This window comes from Ranitomeya variabilis, chromosome 4 (genome assembly GCF_051348905.1).
Source record: "Ranitomeya variabilis isolate aRanVar5 chromosome 4, aRanVar5.hap1, whole genome shotgun sequence".
Taxonomy (NCBI): domain Eukaryota; kingdom Metazoa; phylum Chordata; class Amphibia; order Anura; family Dendrobatidae; genus Ranitomeya; species Ranitomeya variabilis.
In genome coordinates this window covers 247,597,459-247,615,957 of record NC_135235.1, presented here as the reverse complement: position 1 = coordinate 247,615,957, position 18,499 = coordinate 247,597,459, and the positions used below count along the sequence as shown (strand labels likewise).

General features: G+C 49.9%; 1 protein-coding gene across 16 annotated transcripts in view; it reads left to right on the top strand.

Annotated features, from left to right (window-relative positions):
• The window catches only part of APLP2 (amyloid beta precursor like protein 2), an 83,836-nt gene that overhangs the window by 21,585 nt on the left and 43,752 nt on the right, over positions 1-18,499 (top strand). For 10 of the 16 annotated variants that reach the window (XM_077249376.1, XM_077249370.1, XM_077249369.1 and 7 more), the window contains exons 2-7: positions 10,361-10,534; positions 10,618-10,747; positions 11,291-11,403; positions 11,751-11,929; positions 11,994-12,202; positions 12,907-13,074. In XM_077249376.1, coding sequence (XP_077105491.1) covers positions 10,361-10,534; positions 10,618-10,747; positions 11,291-11,403; positions 11,751-11,929; positions 11,994-12,202; positions 12,907-13,074 — 973 coding nt within the window. The remainder of the gene's footprint in view (positions 1-10,360; positions 10,535-10,617; positions 10,748-11,290; positions 11,404-11,750; positions 11,930-11,993; positions 12,203-12,906; positions 13,075-18,499) is intronic. The other 6 variants (XM_077249381.1, XM_077249382.1, XM_077249383.1 and 3 more) reach the window with 1 other exon arrangement.

The window sequence follows — 18,499 nt, the reverse complement described above, 5'->3', positions numbered from 1 at the left end:
ACATGGGATAAGGCGCCGAAATTGGACGCAGCAGTGTCTAAGGCCTCTAAAAAATTATCTATCCCCTTCGACGACATGGCTTCCCTAAAGGATCCTCTCGATAAGAAGGCGGACTCGTTCCTTAAAGGGACATGGGAGATGTCGGCGGGTGCCCTGAGACCTGCTGTAGCTGCGACATGTGCAGCCAGATCGATAATGGTCTGGCTGGATCAGCTAGGGTCTAAATTGGAAGAGGGTGTTTCCAGAGATTCTATGTTGAAATTCCTGCCAACAATTCAGAATGCCGCTGCCTTTCTCACAGACGCATCTGCGGATTCGGCAAGAATGGCGGCCAGGGCGGCAGGACTATCAAACGCAGCACGCAGGGCCCTATGGCTGAAATGTTGGCCGGGTGACCTTCAATCCAGATCCCGTCTGTGCTCTATCCCGTGCGAAGGGGAATACTTGTTTGGTCCAGTCCTAGACGAACTGCTGGAGAAAGCCGGAGACGAAAAGAAGTTTCCCAATCTACCAACTACCTCTTACAGGCATCCCTTCGCAGGGAAGAGATTCTTTCGGAGGAGACCAGCCAGAGACCAGAACAGATGGGATGAGAAGAAGAAGAAAGGTACTGGATTTATGTTTGGAGGTGGAGGATGTCAGGAGCCATCCCGTGAGGTCAAAAAACCACCCCAATGACTAGTCGCCCCGGTGGGAGGTAGACTATCTGCCTTCTACCCGGCCTGGTCCAAAATCTCCAGTAGTGATTGGATTTTGGGGTTAATAGCTACGGGTCTGCGGCTAGAGTTCTCCTCTATCCCTCAGAACTTCTTCAGAATTACCCCACTCAGGTCCTCTCCAGCAGAACAGGCAGCCCTGGAAACGGAAGTTCACGACCTGCTCAACAAGAATGTCCTGTCAGAGGTTCCGGAAGGAGAACAGAGTAGTGGATTCTACTCTCCTCTATTCCTAATAAGTAAACCTGACGGCTCCTTCAGAACAATTATTAACCTCAGGGCTCTTAATAATTTCCTGACCGTTCAATCATTTAAAATGGAAACTATTAACACCGCAATAAAGCTGCTGTTTAAAAACTACTTTATGGTAGTATTGGATTTGAAGGACGCCTATTACCATATCCCTATTTATGCAGGTCACCAACGATACCTGAGGGTGGCGGTAAGGTTGGATGGGATAGTCAGACACTTCCAGTATAGGGCCCTCCCCTTTGGTATATCGGTCGCCCCTCGAGTGTTTACCAAAGTAATGGCGGAAGTTATGGCACACCTGCATGAGTCCGACATTCTAATAATCCCCTACCTGGACGATCTCCTTATCGTAGGTAAAACGGCGGATCACTGTCTGGAACAGTTACATAAAGTGATGTCTGCTCTGGAGCGTCTGGGGTGGATGCTAAATGTTAAAAAATCACGCTTACAGCCCATGACGGTGCAGCGATTTTTAGGCCTGACCCTGGATTCCCAGGTTCAGGAATGCCGTTTGCCTCAAGAGAAAATTGATCGCCTGCACCTTCAGGTGCTGAATGCCTCTAAAAACCCCACCATGTCCCTTAGAAGAGCCATGTCTCTGTTAGGCGCTCTCTCGTCCTGTATTCCAGCGGTCCGATGGGCCCAGAATCATACGAGGATACTTCAGGGCGAGGTGCTGTTACAACAAAAAAGGTTGGGGGATGTCTGGAGAGCCGGCTGACCCTATCCCAAGACGCTATTGTATCCCTCGGATGGTGGCTAGACCAAGAGAACCTGTCCACAGGGGTCCCCTGGGAAGTTAATGTGACTCGTATAGCCACCTCGGACGCTAGCCCTTCTGGGTGGGGGGCTCACATGGGGGATACATTGATCCAGGGGCGTTGGGATCGGGTTCAGATAGAAATGTCTTCCAACCTAAAGGAGTTAACGGCTGTGGAAAGGGCAGTTAAATCACTCCTTGTCTATCTACAGGGCCACCACGTGCGGGTATTCTTGGACGATCGGATCGCCGTGGCATACATAAATCACCAAGGCGGGACTCGTTCCAAATCCCTAATGTGCGTAGCAGATCGTCTATTCCATCCAGCAGAGCAACATCTTCTCTCATTGACGGCTCTTCACATAAGAGGGGCAGAAAACACTACGGCGGATTTCTTAAGCCGCAACACATTGAGGCAGGGAGAGTGGTCCCTGAACGTCTCCATCTTCAACCTCATCGTGGAAAGATGGGGTCAACCAGAGGTAGACCTGTTTGCCACAAAAGAAAACAGGAAAGTGGCACAATTCTGCTCTCTCAACCCCAGAGAAAATCCTCTGTCAGTGGACGCCCTCCTCATAGACTGGAACTTCAGGCTAGCCTACACCTTTCCTCCCCTGTCTCTACTTCCTCTGGTGGTGAGGAAAATCAGGAAGGACAAAGCCACAGTGATAATAATTGCCCCCTTCTGGCCCAGAAGGACGTGGTTTCCATGCCTGAGGGCTATGTCGATATCCGACCCATGGGTCTTGCCAAACCTCCCGGATCTCCTATCCCAGGGCCCAGTCTACCATCCTCGGGCGGTTGGCCTTCATCTGACGGCGTGGATTTTGAGCGGGCGCTGTTAAAGGATAGGGGGTTCTCTCCGGGCCTCATTAACACTCTGCTGAAGAGCAGAAAAATAATCACCACAAAGATTTGTCAGGATCTGGAAGAGGTTCCTTCAAAACTCGGGAGTAATAGCTGGTCAGTCAATACCAATAGACCAGATTTTAGAATTCTTACAGAAGGGGTTAGATATGGGGTTATCCCCAAATACACTTAAAGTGCAGGTATCAGCCTTAGGGGCTCTCTTTGGCTGCAACATTGCTGAGAATCACTGGGTCAGCAGATTCATCAGACCGACAAAACGGTCTAGGCCAATGGTGAAGAATAGGGTCATGCCATGGGACCTGAACCTAGTCCTCTCAGCCATGACAGAGGCCCCATTAGAGCCAATTGCATCAGCGTCTATTAAAAATGTATCCCTTAAAGTAGCCTTCCTGGTGGCCCTAACATCGGCACGTAGGATAGGTGACATCCAAGCATTATCCAGGGTTCCCCCTTACATGCAGCTTAGGGATGATAGAGTGATACTATCCCCTGATCCAGCATATCTTCCTAAAGTAGTGTCCAGGTTCCACAGAACACAGGAAATAGTTCTTCCATCCTTCCTCCCCAATCCTACTAACGATAAGGAAAGGAAGCTACACACTTTAGATGTAAAAAGATGTATCCTGGAATATCTAGCCGTAACTGATCCCTGGAAGATAGATAATGCCCTATTCGTGTCCTATCAGGGTAGTAGGAAAGGTCATAGAGCATCGAAATCTACTTTAGCTGGATCAGGGAGGCTATCTCGCTGGCATACATCTCAAAGGGCAAGCCGGCGCCTGAAGGCCTGAAAGCGCATTCCACTAGAGCTATGGCGGCTTCGTGGGCGGAAAGATTGGAGGTGTCGATCGACCAAATTTGTAAGGCTGCTACTTGGTCTTCCCCAAACACATTCTATAACCACTATAGATTGAACTTGGGTGCCTCTTCTGACCTCTCTTTTGGTGTAAGGGTGCTGCAAGCTGTAGTCCCTCCCTAGTTAGTTACTCTCTGTAATTCTCTCCGTAGTGCTGTCATGGACGACCGATAAAGTCTTCGTTACTCACCGGTAAACGGTGTTTTTCGGAGTCCATGACAGCACCTGTACATACCCTCCCGTCTTAAGTTCTGGGTGTACACCTCTTCCTTTATTTATATAATTCACGGGTAGTGAATAGTTATTGTATCATTGTTTATTATGTATGCTATTAACCTTGGTGGTCCTCTTGTGCTCTGTAAACCAACTGATGCGTGGGAGAGGTGCCGCCCTTATGTATCTGTAGGTTTCCTGTTCCTGAAGGGCGGATTCCCTCTCTCCGTAGTGCTGTCATGGACTCCGAAAAACACCGTTAACCGGTGAGCAACTAAGACTTTCACACCTTCAGGAACGTTAAAGGGCCCTACCAGCTGTTTCCCCATGATTCTGGCCCAAAACATGACTCCTCCACATCTGCTGACGTTACAGCCTTGTTGGGACATGGTGGCCATCCACTACTCCATCCATCTGGACCATCCAGGGTTGCTCGACACTCATCAGGAAACAAGACTGTTTGGAAATTATTTTTCATGTATGTCTGGGCCCACTACAACAGTTTCTGCTTGTGAATACTGTCTAGGGGTGGCCGAATAGTAGGTATATGCACCACAGCAAGCCTTTAAAGGATCCTACAACTTGAGGTTCGAGGGACTCCAGAGGCACCAGCAGCTTCAAATATCTGTTTGCTGCTTTGTAATGGTATTTTGGCAGCTGCTCTCGTAATCCAATGAATTTGTCTGGCAGAAACCTTCCTCATGCCTTTATCTGCATGAACTCTGTCTGTGCTCTGTTTCAGTCACAAATCTCTTCACAGTATGATGATGATCACTCTTAAGTTTTCATGAAATATCTAACGTTTGATACCTTGTCCAAGGCATTGCACTATTTAACGGTTTTCAGCAGCAGAGATTCTTTTTATTTCCCATATTGCTTGAAACCTGTGGCCTGCTTAATAATGTGGAACATCATTTTTAAGTAGTTTTCCTTTAATTAGAATCACCTGGAAAACTAATTATCACGTGTGTTTGATTTCAGTGATCTATTGAGCCCTGAGACACAATACCATCCACAAGTTTATTTGAAAAACAAAACAATTAAATCTTTGACACTTAAATCCAATTTGCATAAAAATTTGGAACACGGTGTACACTGCCATGTGTAGTGGTGGGGTGTATACGGGTATATATGTGGTGTGTAATGTGTATGTATGCCGTGTAGTGGTGGTGGGGTGTATATGGCTATATATGTGGATCCAGGATCAGTGTGTGCACGGACCTGGGTGAGTGATAAGGGCGCACATACCAGGATCAGCGTGTGCACGGACCTGGGTTAGTGACGAGACCGCACATACCAGGATCAGTGTGTGCACGGACCTGGGTGAGTGATAAGGGCGCACATACCAGGATCAGCGTGTGCACGGACCTGGGTTAGTGACGAGACCGCACATACCAGGATCAGTGTGTGCACGGACCTGGGTGAGTGATAAGGGCGCACATACCAGGATCAGCGTGTGCACGGACCTGGGTTAGTGACGAGACCGCACATACCAGGATCAGTGTGTGCACGGACCAGGGTGAGTGATAAGGGCGCACATACCAGGATCAGTGTGTGCACGGACCTGGGTGAGCGATGAGGGCGCACATACCAGGATCAGTGTGTGCACAGACCTGGGTGAGCGATGAGGCCGCACATACCAGGATCAGTGTGAGTTCTCGTATGTCATCCATCATGGCGGTGCTGATGTCACGTATTGGACGCTGAACTCACCCGACCGGTTCCACCGCAATCCTGCAGAACATTAATGCCGTCCTTTCACTGTGGCGTGGGTGGCTGGGACTGGGGACTGTCGCTGCTTCGCTTGGCTGCGGTTATTGGGGGCAGCAGCTGATGTCTGCCCCATACAGTTGGGATGTGAAGTTGGGATCATGGAGGATAGGGGATTCACAGAGGACCCCTCTGTGTACGTTTTCCCCAACCTCGAGCCCCTCAGTGTGTAATACATCATGTCTTATCCTCCAGTCACTATTCTGCTGAGTGGCCCCAGCATGCAGACAATACATGCGGTGCCCCCACAGGACGGATGTTTTGTAGAGCTGCCTCAATCTGGTCAGTGGAGGATTCTACTGTATGTAACGCTGCCTTTCTTGTCCATGGCGACCAATCAGATCTTTGCTTTGAAATCTTAAATTGGTGAAATGAAAGCTTTGCTCTGGTTGGCTGCACTTGGCAGCTCTGATGAACAAGGCCCAGATGGCCGTGTAAAATGGCGGTTTTCCTGGCGACGCTCTCCTTTCTCCTCCTTGGCGGCGCTCTCCCTTCTTCTGGATGGCGCTCTCCCTTCTCCTCCTTGGCATCACTCTCCCTCATTCTGGGCAGTGCTCTCCCTTCTTCTGGACTGTGTTCTCCCTCCTTCTGGGTGGCACTCTCCCTCGTCCTCCTTCTGGGTGGCGCTCTCCCTCGTCCTCCTTCTGGGCGGCGCTCTGCCTTCTCCTTGGAGGCGCTCTCCCTCGTCGTCCTACTAGGCGGCGCTCTCCCTCGTCTTTCTTCTGGGCGGCGCTCTCCCTCGTCTTCCTTCTGGGCGGCGCTCTGCCTTCTCCTTGAAGGTGCTCTCCCTCGTCCTCCTGGGTGGCGCTCTCCCTCGTCCTCCTACTAGGCGGCGCTCCCCCTCGTCCTCCTTCTGGGTGGCGCTCTCCCTCGTCCTCCTTCTGGGTGGCGCTCTCCCTCGTCCTCCTTCTGATGGGCGCTCTCCCTCGTCCTCCTTCTGGGTGGCGCTCTCCCTCGTCCTCCTTCTGGGTGGCGCTCTCCCTCGTCCTCCTTCAGGGTGGCGCTCTCCCTCGTCCTCCTTCAGGGTGGCGCTCTCCCTCGTCCTACTTCTGGACGGCGCTCTCCCTCGTCCTACTTCTGGACGGCGCTCTCCCTCGTCCTACTTCTGGACGGCGCTCTCCCTTCTCCCCACCAGAGACGAGACTGACCGTGAGCTGGGAGCAGTCAGTGACTGACGGCCGTGCGGTGTCTTTGGGGTCACATCCTCTGCTACATGTCATGTACTGGTTCGTCTGTGCCAGGCTCCCTGCCAGCCAGGGATTAGGGGTCCGTCCCTGCGGCCGCCCGTCTGAGCAGCTTACAAAGCATTTGCTGACAGGAAGGAACGATCACAATGTGGGTCATGAGCCGAAAGAGAGAAAGCAGCGGAACCAATAGTGACTGAAAGCAGGGAAGATCGAATGCTCCGTGCCCCACGTCCTCCATGTGGGGAGTGCAAGTGTCCATCACCTCTAGAGCTGCACTCACTATTCTGCTGTTAAATCATATCTTATCCTCCAGTCACCTCCAGAGCTGTGGTCATTATTCTGTAAGCATGATTGAGAGGGACGATGGGAGACTACATTTTGGATTTATGAATTCAGGCCCCATAGATTACCCAGAGATCTCCCTCCACTCCTGAATTGTGGCCCCACCTTTGGGAAAAGTACACAATTCCCAAAAGATCAGAGCTTTTTGCCAAATGGCCAGTGAATTAGAGGCCACGTGTTAATGAGGCCAGGAGGAGCAGAGCTTGGACCCCTGCTGTCCTGTGTGCAAGGCGGCCCACATCAATTATACTTCAAGGGAAAACTCTAGGCTCTTTGGCACCGCCATCTAGAGATGAATTATGGAAGTGCTGTACATCTCAGGGTTATGTCTTATATATCACCAGAATCGTTGTGAGCCCTCCGCACGAACCCCTGTGTCTCGTATCTCTCTAGCGTGCCTGGATTCAGAGCTATCGAAACTGGCCCTGCAGAACCTCTTAGCTGACCCAAGTTTGGACTCCGTATCGGTACAGCCCCAATGAACCCGTGGAGACGTCAGTCGTCCCGTTCGGACCTCCCCCTCAGAAGTTATGACCCATCCTCGATATTGGTAATTATTTCAGCTAGGAGGTCAAGGGAGGTGAATTCAGTCTGACCCAGAGGGGCGATGGCGAATATGGGAGGGGGCGAGCGAAGGGTCTAAAATCTAGCTACACATTTCCAGCTTTTTTTTTTTTTTTTTCATGCCATCGAAACCGCGTCACATTACGTGTGGAGATGGACCAGTGTCTAAGGACGTACCTGTGGATACGAGAGCTTCCCCGGGCCCACATGCTATCAGACATAATGTGTCACAAGCATCTAACTGCTATCCCGACCTGTACCCTCCCGTTATCTGCACCTCTGGCTGTAATCTCTGTATAATATTCTGTATGTATGTATTTGTAGTTTCTAGTGCGCCTTTCGGCAATTAAAATAGCAATTAATTTTGGGCTGCTCTTTTATGTCTAAACCTGATTTTCCCACGTCCGTGAGTTCAGCTAGTTCTTATATGCTACCTGGGGTTGGTTTCTGACCAGATATAAGCTTGTTAATGGAGCAGGCTTATATCTAATGAACTGGTGGCAGCATACCTTTCTGGTGTTATTGTGGGATCCTGGCAGTGATGGACCGGAGGTATATGTGTATGTGTGTATATCTATATCTATATCACACACACACACACACACTCACTCACTCACTCACTCACTCACTCACTCACTCACTCACTCACTCACTCACTCACTCACTCACTCACTCACTCACTCACTCACTCACTCACTCACTCACACACTCACTCACTCACTCACACACTCTGTCCGAAGCCTTTATAGACTGCACAAGCGCCGGCGCAGTCTGGACCCCACAGAGTGACGCTCCCAGGAGATCGCGGTATGCGTAAGCACTGAACGCACACCGCGATCTCCAACGGAGAGGCAGGGATGTGCCAGGAGGGTGAGTATGCTATATTCACCTGTCCCCCATTCCACCGCTGCGCGCCGCTCCGTCCTCCACATCCTCTGCCTGTGACGTTCAGAGGGCGTGATGACGCGCTTAAGTCAGGCCAGGTAACTATAGCAAGTGTCGGGGGCCTGAGCTAGCGGCGACTCCGGCACCTGACCCCCACAGCACGCCGGTGTCCCCGCCTGCTCAGGCCCCCAGCACTCGGCGCCCAGCAATGATAGGTGAGTATGCTATTATTTTTTTTCATTATTGCATCAGCATACAGGGCATATAATACTATGGAGCGTCTTATGGGGAGCCATCAACCATAATGGAGCAGCATATGAGGCATATACTATGGAGCATCTTATGGGGGCCATCAACCTTTATGGAGCAGCGTATGGGGCATATGGATGGGAGCAGCAAATTACAGAACGGTGGCGCAGGATGGGAGCAGCACATTACAGAACTGTGGCGCAGGATGGGAGCAGCACATGACAGAATAGGGCAGCACATGACAGAACGGGGGTGCAGGATGGCAGCAGCACATGACAGAACGTGGGCACAGGATGGGGGCGCAGGATGGGAGCAGCAAATGACAGCATGAAGGCGCAGGATGGGTGCAGCACATGTCAGAATGGGGGCGCAGGATGGGAGCAGCACATGACAGAACTGGGGCGTAGGATGGGAGCCGTACATGACAATGGAGGCTCAAGATGGGAGCAGCGCATGACAGCATGGGGGCACAGGAAGGGAGCAGCACATGACAGGATGGGGGCACAAGATAGGAGCAGCACATGGCAGGATAAGGGCGCAGGATGGGAGCAGCACGTGACAGGATGGGGGGCGCAGGATGAGAGCAGCACATGAAAGGATGGGGCGCAGGATGGGAGCAGCACATAACCAAAATGGAGGCGCAGGATGGGAGCAGCACATGACAGCATGTGGGTGTAGGATGCAAGCACTACATGACAGGATGAGGGCGCAGGATGGGAGCAGCACATGACAGCATGGGGGCGCAGGATGGGAGCACATGACAGGATGAGGGCTCAGGAAGAGAGTAGCACATGACAGGATGGGGGCGCATGATGGTAGCAGCACATGACAGGATTGGGGTGGAGTATGGGAGCACCACATCACAGGATTGGGGTACAGGATGGGACCACCACATAACAGGATTGGGGTACAGGATGGGAGCACGTGACAGGATGAGTGCTCAGGAAGACAGTAGCACATCACAGGATGGGGGCTGTACATGACAGGATGGGGGCGCAAGATGGTAGCAGCACATGACAAGATTAGGGCGCAGGATGGAAGCAATGGAGACCATATACCAATATAAATACTCGCCACCCGGGCGTAGAACGGGTTCAATAGCTAGTATGTATATTATGCATGTATGTGTGTATGTATATATATATATGTGTGTGTGTGTGTATGTATGTGCGTGTGTAATAAATATATATATATATATATATATATATATATATATATATATATATATATATATATATATATATATATATATATATATATATATATATATATATATACGTACAGACCAAAAGTTTGGACACACAATCCCATTTAAAGATTTTTCTGCATTTTCATGACTATGAAAACTGTACATTCACACTGAAGGCATCAAAACTATGCATTAACACATGTGGAATTATATACTTAACAAAAGAGAGCTCTCCCTCGGGGTTAAGGTGGGCGCCAGAGAGCTGTGGCTGTGTAAACTCCGTCACAGATTAGTGACAGCGGAGGGATAGCCGTTTCCCCTGGTCCTTGTGTGTTTTCCTTACAATGGTGATATGAGTTTGTAGATGCCAGTCTGCATGTCTGCTGAACAGCAGCAAGGCATGCTGGGAGATCTCGGCTCTGCAGCTGTGGCTGTGTGGTTCCGGGGTGATGCTGGGTGTTGTAGTGCCTGTGACCCCTCACGGTGACTGTCGTTTCCTCCCTCTAGGCTCTGGCTGCTAATGCCGCTGCTGGCTTTGCTGTATCGGAGCCACAGGTCGCGATGTTCTGCGGTAAATTAAACATGCATGCGAACGTTCAGACTGGAAAATGGGAGCCGGATCCTGCGGGAAGCAAGAGCTGCTTCACAACCAAGGAGGAGGTCCTGCAGTACTGCCAGGAGGTGAGCGGGGCACACGGGCTCAGCCGGGGCCCTCGCACACGGGCTCGGCCCTTCATGGTGATCTCTTGTGTCTCCTCATCCAGGTTTACCCCGACTTCCAGATCACTAACGTGGTGGAGGCCAATCAGCCGGTGAGCATCGACAACTGGTGCAAGCTGGGCAAGAAGAACTGCAAGGGCCACAGCCACATTGTCCTGCCCTTCAAGTGTCTGGGTGAGCGAGCGAGGGCAACCGGGTCACAAGATCAGATGCTCCCTCTGGAAGACTGTTCCCAGGGGATGGCTGCCTGTCACGTGAGGGGACGACTGCTCTCGGGGGATGGCTGCGTGTCACGTGAGGGGACGACTGCTCTCGGGGGATGGCCCCGTGTCACGTGAATGGACGACTGCTCCCGGGGGATGGCCCCGTGTCACGTGAATGGACGACTGCTCCCGGGGGATGGCCGCTGATCACGTGAATGGACAACTGCTCCCGGGGAATGGCCGCCGATCACGTGAGGGGATGGCCGCCTGTCACGTGAGGGGATGGCCGCCTGTCACGTGAGGGGACGACTGCTCTCGGGGGATGGCCACCTGTCACGTGAGGGGACGACTGCTCTCGGGGGATGACCGCCTGTCACGTGAGGGGACGACTGCTCCCGGGGGATGGCCTCTTTGTTGATGTGACCCCTGTGGTACCCTGGAATCTGGGAGCCTACAGATAACCCTCCGTGGCCGCCCTTCGACCTTCGCTTTTTTTTTTTACTTCTCTCCTCAGTGGGTGACTTTGTCAGCGACGTCCTCCTGGTTCCTGAGCAATGCAAGTTCTTCCACAAGGAGCGCATGGACGTGTGCGAGAGCCACCAGCACTGGCAAAACGTGGCCCGGGAGGTGAGTGCCCGCTCCACACGGGGCCACAGACGCTGCTGAATAACTGTCATGGAAAACTCCACAACTTGATAGATTTTAGGCTTTGCGTTGCGATTCTTCCCATTTTTCCGTATCTCCGCTTGCTGTTGGTGACTGAGCGCTGCTCATACTTGCTCAGGTGCACACATTGTTGCAGTGTGTCAGCTCGTTCTTATAGGGAGTTGATCCTGAGTGAAATCGGGAGGAGCTTTCGTCTTGTAATACGAGTGATTATCATATTCACTGACAGCAAGCAGAGTGTGGGCAGATGGGCCGTCTCGGTGGCGTGTTCGGTGGTGCCCGGTGTGCTCACAGCGTTCTCCCCGCAGGCTTGTATGATGGAGGTGATGGTGCTGCACAGTTACGGGATGCTGCTGCCCTGCGCTGTTGATCAGTTCTACGGCACAGAATACGTCTGCTGCCCTCAGGTGAAAAAGATGGAGGAGCCGCCGTCTAAGGTGGAGGACGAGGAGGAGGAAGATGAGGACGACTACGACTCCTACAAGAGGTCGGTATCTTGCTGCCATCGCCCCCGTCATGGTTGTCTGTTCTGACGAACCTCTGCTCTCCAGCGAGTTCCCGACCGAGGCCGACGTGGAGGACTTCACCGCCGCAGTGGAGGACGAGGAGGAAGAGGAGGTGGAGGATGAAGACGATGTAGTGGAGGACCGCGATTATTACTATGACAACTACAAGGACGAGGACTACAATGACGAGACGACCGCTCAGCCGAGCAATGGCAGGACGCTCTCTGACAGTGAGATCATCACCGACGTTAAAGGTAAGGCCTGCTGACTCCGGCACACAGCTGAGGAGTTGTCACAATGTATCTGACTGCGCGCACTCTGAAGCACATGATGCATTGTGGCGCATCCACAACTGTGACCCTGCAAGGAAGGAAAGCCTGACACTCTGCCACTGCTGCAGGACCCGGTACAGTGTGTCAGGCCTGGAGGTTAGTGGGGAGCTCGGTCACTGGCAGCAAGCAGAGAGGGGAATTGGTGAGAAACTGGGAGGGGTTGTTGGGGGGTGGTGACGGGGGGACCCCAGCGCTGTGCTGCAGGTGACGGGGGGACCCCAGCGCTGTGCTGCAGGTGACGGGGGGACCCCAGCGCTGTGCTGCAGGTGACGGGGGGACCCCAGCGCTGTGCTGCAGGTGACGGGGGGACCCCAGCGCTGTGCTGCAGGTGACGGGGGGACCCCAGCGCTGTGCTGCAGGTGACGGGGGGACCCCAGCGCTTCTGCTGCAGGTGACGGGGGGGCCCCAGCGCTTCTGCTGCAGGTGACGGGGGGGCCCCAGCGCTGTGCTGCAGGTGACGGGGGGGGCCCCAGCGCTGTGCTGCAGGTGACGGGGGAACCCCCGGGGCAGCACCTTTACCTTACAGCTGCCGATGTCGCCCGTGATAGTGATAATGTTGTGTGGGCGCCGGGGGGTCTGGGAGGAGCGGCGGTCCGCTCTGATCACTGTCACCCGTCTTCTCGCAGCTGTCTGCTCCCAGGACGCCGTCACCGGTCCCTGCCGCGGCATGTTTCCTCGCTGGTACTTCGACATCCGCCAGAGGAAGTGCGTCCGGTTTATATTTGGCGGCTGTTACGGCAACAAGAACAATTTTCAGTCTGAGGACTATTGCATGGCTGTCTGTAAAGTGACCAGTAAGTGGGGCCGCCCTCCGGCCCACCAGGACATTGTGGTGACGCCGCCTCTTGTCTGTCACTTTCTTATCGAGACCATTACTAATCCCTGCACCAATCGCATGTAACACCGAGCGTCACCCTGGACTCAAAGGGTTAACTAGAGTCCGCTCATAATCCTGTATCTGCTGCCTCTGCATCAGTGTAGAGGGGGATGTGCACCCTGACGTCAGTGCTGAACAGTGAGCGCAGCTCTGGAGTATAATATAGGAGGTAACTCAGGATCAGTAATGTAATGTATGTACACAGTGACTGCACCAGCAGAATAGTGAGTGCAGCTCTGGGGTATAATACAGGAGGTAACTCAGGAACAGTAATGCATGTACACAGTGACTACACCAGCAGAATAGTGACTGCAGCTCTGGGGTATAATACAGGATATAACTCAGGATCAGTAATGTATGTACACAGTGACTGCACCAAACTAAAACTAAAGCAATACAGCAAGGACCAAATACCAAAAAATAAAAATCAAAGCATAGGATTATTAAAATATGCCTTTATTTTATGAAAGTGGCAATGGTTACAATAAAAAAAGGGTTTTTTAATAAAAATATTATATAACAAATTAAACAAACTTGCGCGGGAACGAATTAAGGAACGATAATTATACCTGGTACCGCGCAAGTTTGTTTAATTTGTTATATAATATTTTTATAAAAAAACCCTTTTTTTATTGTAACCATTGCCACTTTCATAAAATAAAGGCATATTTTAATAATCCTATGCTTTGATTTTTATTTTTTGGTATTTGGTCCTTGCTGTATTGCTTTAGTTTTAGTTCGGTCCTTCACTGTGGATTCCACAGTATTTGTCACACAGCGCACCCTGGTGGTCTATCTAAGAATATATCTTTCACTATAATTTCTATAAATATACAAATACAAGATAAAGTGTAATCTTGACCCACCATACGTGAACTGTGATTTTTTAAACAGTGACTGCACCAGCAGAATAGTGAGTGCAGCTCTGGGGTATAATACAGGATATAACTCAGGATCAGTAATGTAATGTATGTACACAGTGACTGCACCAGCAGAATAGTGAGTGCAGCTCTCGAGTATAATACAGGATGTAACTCAGGATCAGTAATGTATGTACACAGTGACTGCACCAGCAGAATAATGAGTGCAGCTCTCGAGTATAATACAGGATGTAACTCAGGATCAGTAAGTCTCTTCAGAAATGACTGTACAGATAAGCGAGGGGGAGGGGTGTGTCTGTATGTAAAATCATCCTTAAAGGGAACCTGTCACCACGTTTTTGGAAGATGGGATAAAAATAGCGTTAAATAGGGGCAGAGGTGGGCGTTACATTAGTGTGTGTGTTATGCGTTTATTACCCACCTAAGTTGCCGAAATAACTTTGCAAAGTCTCCGTTTTCGCCTGTCAATCAGGCTGGTCAGGTCGCATGGGCGTTGTCTTCCCCCAGATTTGGCGTAGTTTTCCGTTGGTGGCGTAGTGGTGTGCGCATGCCCAAAGTCCGGAATCCTCTTCCAGGGGATTTAAAATAGCGCGGTGTTCGTTATTGCATTGGTGATCGGTGGGCGCGGCCATCTTCCTTTGGCCGCGCGTGCGCAGAAGCGGCGCTCTGCTGGCCGCGGCTTCAGGAAAATGGCCGCCGCGATATCCATCTGCGCACGCGCGGCATCCCGCGGCCATTTTCCTGAAGCCGCGGCCAGCAGAGCGCCGCTTCTGCGCACGCGCGGCCAAAGGAAGATGGCCGCGCCCACCGATCACCAATGCAATAACGAACACCGCGCTATTTTAAATCCCCTGGAAGAGGATTCCGGACTTTGGGCATGCGCACACCACTACGCCACCAACGGAAAACTACGCCAAATCTGGGTGAAGACACCACGCCCATGTGACCTGACCAGCCTGATTGACAGGCGAAAACGGAGACTTTGCAAAGTTATTTCGGCAACTTAGGTGGGTAATAAACGCATAACACACACACTAATGTAACGCCCACCTCTGCCCCTATTTAACGCTATTTTTATCCCATCTTCCAAAAACGTGGTGACAGGTTCCCTTTAAAACCCATCCTGTGTGATAATATAGGTGAATCTAATGAAAATGTAGAGTCCCTGTGGGTGCAGATAAGGGGAGGGGAAAAAATAATAAATTACTGATAGGGGTTTGTTATAAGTCTCCAAAAATAATGGAAGCAACGGAGAATACCCTCATAAAGCAAATAGATGAAGCTGCGTCTCAAGGAGAAGTCATTATTTTGGGGGACTTCAACTACCCTGAAATAGATTGGGGAACAGAAACCAGCAGTTCCAGCAAAGGTGATCGGTGTCTGACAACTATGAGAGACAATTACCTTTTCACAACTGGTTCAGGACCCAACAAGAAGGGGGGCACTGCTAGTCCTAATAACCAACAGGCCAGACCGCATAGCAAATATAAGGGTTGGGGGTCTCTGGGGGGAATAGTGATCACAAAATAATAAGTTTTGATAATTTGTGCAAACTGTAAAGCGCTGCGGAATATGTTAGTGCTATATAAAATTAAAGATTTATTATTATACGTTTTCATGTGTCCTTTAATAAGGTGTGTAGTAGAGGGGTGACAAGGACACTAAACTTCAGGAGGGCAAATTTCCAACGAATGAGAGATGATCTTGGTGCAATTAACTGGGACGATATCGTGAGACATAAAAATACATAAAGAAAATGGGAGACGTTTATTAGCATCCTGGATAGGACCTGTGCACAGTATATACCCTATGGGAATAAACATACTAGAAGTTGGAGGAAACCAATATGGCTAAATAGAGCTGTAATCGGCGCAATAAGTGACAAAAAGAAAGCATTTAGAGAATTAAAGGAAGTAGGTAGTGATGAGGCATTAAATAAATACAGAAAATTACATTAATTCTGTAAAGCAAATCAAGGCAGCAAAAATTGAGACAGAGAGACTCGTTGCCAGAGAGAGTAAAAATAATCCCAAAATATTATTTAACTACATAAATAGTAAGAAACTAAAAAATGATAGTGTTGGCCCCTTAAAAATAGTCTGGGTGAAATGGAGGATGAGGAAAAAGCCAATCTGCTAAATGACTTTTTTTCATCAGTATTTACACAAGAAAATCCTATGGCAGACAAAATGATCAGTGATAACAAAAATTCCCCATGTCACCTGCTTAACCCAGCAGGAAGTACGGCGGCGTCTAAAAATCACTAAAGGTGACAAATCTCCGTGCCTGGATGGGATACACCCCCGAGTACTGCAGGAATTAAGTACAGTCATTGATAGACCATTATTTTTAATCTTTAAAGAGTCCATAATAACAGGGTCTGTACCACAGGACTGGCGTATAGCAAATATGGTGCCAATATTCAAAAAAGGGACAAAAACTGAACTCGGAAATTATAGGCCAGTAAGCTTAACCTCTACTGTGGGTAAAATCCTGGAAGGCATTCTAAGGGATGCTATACTGGAGTATCTGAAGAGGAATAACCTCATGACCCAGTATCAGCACGGGTTTACTAGGGACCGTTCATGTCAGACTAATCTGATCAGCTTCTATGAGGAGGTAAGTTCCGGACTGGACCAAGGGAACCCAGTGGACATAGTGTATATGGACTTTTCAAAAGCTGTTGATACGGTGCCACACAAAAGGTTGATACATAAAATAAGAATAATGGGGATAGGGGAAAATATGTGTAAGTGGGTTAAGAGCTGGCTCAGGGATAGGAAACAAAGGGTGGTTATTAATGGAGCACACTCGGACTGGGTCGCGGTTAGCAGTGGGGTACCACAGGGGTCAGTATTGGGCCCTCTTCTTTTTAACATATTTATTGACCTTGTAGGGGGCATTCAGAGCAGAATTTCAATATTTGCAGATGACACTAAACTCTGCAGGGTAATCAATACAGAGGAGGACAATTTTATATTACAGGATGATTTCTGTAAACTAGAAGCTTGGGCTGATAAATGGCAAATGAGCTTTAATGGGGATAAATGTAAGGTCATGCACTTGGGCAGAAGAAATTAGATGTATAACTATTTGCTTAATTCGAAAACTGGGCAAAACCGTCAATGAAAAAGACCTGGGTGTATGGGTGGATGACAAACTCGTATTCCGTGGCCAGTGTCAGGCAGCTGCTATAAAGGCAAATAAAATAATGGGATGCATTAAGAGGCATAGATGCACGAGAAGAACATAATTTTACCTCTATACAAGTCACTAGTTCGACCACACTTAGAATACTGTGCACAGTTCTGGTCTCGGGGGAAAAAAGAAAGACATAGCTGAACTAGAGCGGGTGCAGAGAAGAGCGACCAAGGTTATTAGAGGACTGGGGGGTCTGCAATACCAAGATAGGTTATTACACTTGGGGCTATTTAGTTTGGAAAAACGAAGGCTAAGGGGTGATCTTATGTTAATGTATAAATATATGAGGGGACAGTACAAAGACCTTTCTGATGATCTTTTTAATCAAAGCCCTGAGACAGGGACAAGGGGGCATCCTCTACGTCTGGAGGAAAGAAGGTTTAAGCATACTAACAGACGCGGATTCTTTACTGTAAGAGCAGTGAGACTATGGAACTCTCTGCCGTATGATGTTGTAATGAGTGATTCATTACTTAAATTTAAGAGGGGACTAGATGCCTTTCTTGAAAAGTATAATGTTACAGGGTATATATACTAGATTCCTTGATAGGGCGTTGATCCAGGGAACTAGTCTGATTGCCGTATGTGGAGTCGGGAAGGAATTTTTTTCCCCAGTGTGGAGCTTACTCTTTGCCACATGGGTTTTTTTTTGCCTTCCTCTGGATCAACATGTTAGGGCATGTTAGGTTAGGCTATGGGCTGAACTAGATGGACTTAGTCTTCCTTCAACCTTAATAACTATGTTACTATGTAGTAATGTATGTACACAATGACTGCACCAGCAGAATAGTGAGTGCAGCTCTGGAGTATAATACAGGATGTAACTCACGATTGGTACAGGATCAGTAATGTAGTTCCCCTTCTCCCCTCTCCCGTTCTGTTTTCCCTGCTCCCCTCTCCCGTTCTGTGTTTCCCTTCTCCCCCTCTCGGTCTGTTTCCCTGCTCCCCCCTCTCGGTCTCCGTTTCCCTGCTCCCCTCTCTCGGTCTCCGTTTCCCTGCTCCCCTCTCTCGGTCTCTGTGTTTCCCTGCTCCCCTCTCTCGGTCTCTGTGTTTCCCTGCTCCCCTCTCTCGGTCTCTGTGTTTCCCTGCTCCTCTTTCTTAGTCTGTGTTTCCCTGCTCCCCTCTCTCGGTCTGTGTATCCATGCTCCCCTCTCTCTGTGTTTCCCTGCTCCCCTCTTAGTCTCTGTGTTTCCCTGCTCCCCTCTTAGTCTCTGTGTTTCCCTGCTCCCCTCTTAGTCTCTGTTTCCCTTCTCCCCTCTC